General features: G+C 39.8%; 1 protein-coding gene across 1 annotated transcript in view; it reads left to right on the top strand.

The window, feature by feature from the left end:
• Positions 1-611: 611 nt before the first annotated feature.
• Positions 612-2,082, top strand: part of LOC113465561 (DNA ligase 1-like) — a gene marked incomplete at its 5' end in the record, with an annotated part of 5,364 nt that continues 3,893 nt past the window's right edge. The window contains one exon of the mRNA XM_026820172.1: positions 612-804. Within this exon, the coding sequence (XP_026675973.1) occupies positions 612-804 (193 nt within the window). The remainder of the gene's footprint in view (positions 805-2,082) is intronic.

Below are 2,082 nucleotides of genomic sequence, written 5' to 3'. Positions count from 1 at the left end.
AATTTTATTTGGCAAAATGTTGAATATTTTCAAGTGTTACGTTCTGGAGCTTAAACTATTCAGTTACCTAGCAAAGTTTTTCATTCCATCTTGTCTTTTGAGGAGCATTATTTCAACATCTCCTTTGATTGGGGGAGGGCGATTCCATTGCCATGGAATCGACCTCAGTGATGTCCTTGGTAGACTTCTGAAGGTTGGTGGTTTTAAGTCCAAGTCAAGTCATATAATTTGGTGAATCAATCGAAGAACGAGACGTGTGACATGTATTCATGTAAACACAATTGAAATTTTATTCGTTTTAGTTCAGGGTGTCCTGCCCACCAATGTATGACCCACTTAAACTGCTCCAAATCTGTTTGAATTTTCGAAAAAAAAAAACCGTATTTCTTTGATTTTTGCAAAGAATTTTTTTGGCAATATTGAAATTCGCGAGCAAGTTTGCGAAATCCACGAACTTGATACCAAGTTCTTAAAAAAAAAAAAAAAAAACATAAGAATAGAAGCAGTGTGGATTGCACTTTTGGCTGCTTACTGAAAACCAAATATTATTCTTATTTTATTATTATCATTTTTGTACTTCTAAGAGAATTTATTCAAATGTTCTTCTACAGAAACGTGCGAGCAGCGGGTCTCGAAGGGAGGACCTGCTTGTGACCACGCCCCCTCCCCCTCCCAGTCGGAAAAGCTCTTGCAGTGGGGGAGAAGAGAAGAGTGGAGGAGGTAGAAGCAATAGTCGGAACAAGACCAGGAAGCCGGAGGACGAGGGTTCGACGGAACTGGGTGGAACTTCTGCTACAAGTCCGGGTGAAAATTCAGAGTGAGTCTTTTTTACTTTCTATTTTCTACTGTTTTCAATCCAAGGTTTTTTTTTCGTCTCAGTAGCAAAGGGCTTAAGGCGTTTATCTCGGTCTGGCTGGGGGAAGTTAAACAGGGAGTAAACCAGCTTAGTCTGGCTGGGGGACTTTAAACAGGGAGTATACCAGCCTGAATTCCCCTTGCTAAAGAAATAGCAAAGGTTGAGTGCGAAGGGCATCCGCTCGTAAAATTTGTAGCCAAAACCAAATGTCAGCCCAAAGCAATCACCCTTGTTAGGGCTGATTGAGAGGCTGACGAAAAACGCCGAACCCGTCTGTACACGGGAAAAGGCGAAGAAAAAGAAGAGGAGGAGGAGGTAGGTAGGTATGCACATTTAATGTTCAAAGACATAAAATACACATCGAATACCTATCGAATGTTCTGCTCATTGGAAATAAACTATCGTTTTCCCATTGTCTCTCGCCATTGTTCTAAATTTACCTGAAGCATTTCCACGTAATGTCAGGTCTTGTTAATCCAAAGGGTTTAAGGGCTAGGATTAAGGGTTAATACCGGGGCACGGATGCTATATTGAGCCGACAGAATACAGGGTGGTCATTGGACTTGATTATTTAGGTCCCCTCTTAGACGATAATAATAAAACCTGTTTTGGACGGTTTAAGGTTCGAGTGGATTGGAACACAACACATGCCTTGCCTTCTGACTTATTCCCAGTTGTCAATGGTTTGATCAATTTAATTTGAAGAAAGAAGAAACCATTTACTGATGAAAATGGGTATTTACTGTAAAGCAACATGATATGTATTAAGGAGCGCGGTAGCGCTCCGCCCCGCCAAGTCAGGTTTGATCAATTTAATTTGAAGAAAGAAGAAACCATTTACTGATGAAAATGGGTATTTACTGTAAAGCAACATGATATGTATCTAAATTAGGTTTACCCACTGATGGCTGATAACTAATTGCTAAATGTGTATTAAATAAATAAAAATAAATTAGGGTTTAACAATTTTTAGTTTTCTCCGAATTTTGTTATTTCGTAGCGATGAAACAACTGCTACAATGGACTTTTCAGGTCTGTGTCATAGCATGCCCTTTTCAAATTTATCAAACTGGCCCTGGTGTTAATGCCCTGACACTCATCCTTTAGCCCTAATTACAATCTAATTTGATACTAATAGACCTTGAATACGAATACAATAGAGAGAGAGAGAGAGAGAGAGAGAGAGAGAGAGAGAGAGAGAGGGAGAGAGAGAGAGGGAGAGAGAG

This window comes from Diaphorina citri, unplaced genomic scaffold (assembly GCF_000475195.1).
Source record: "Diaphorina citri unplaced genomic scaffold, Diaci psyllid genome assembly version 1.1 scaffold124, whole genome shotgun sequence".
In the NCBI taxonomy this organism is placed as follows: domain Eukaryota; kingdom Metazoa; phylum Arthropoda; class Insecta; order Hemiptera; family Psyllidae; genus Diaphorina; species Diaphorina citri.
The sequence above is the reverse complement of the archived record's forward strand: the minus strand, read 5'-3'. Positions and strand labels throughout refer to the sequence as shown.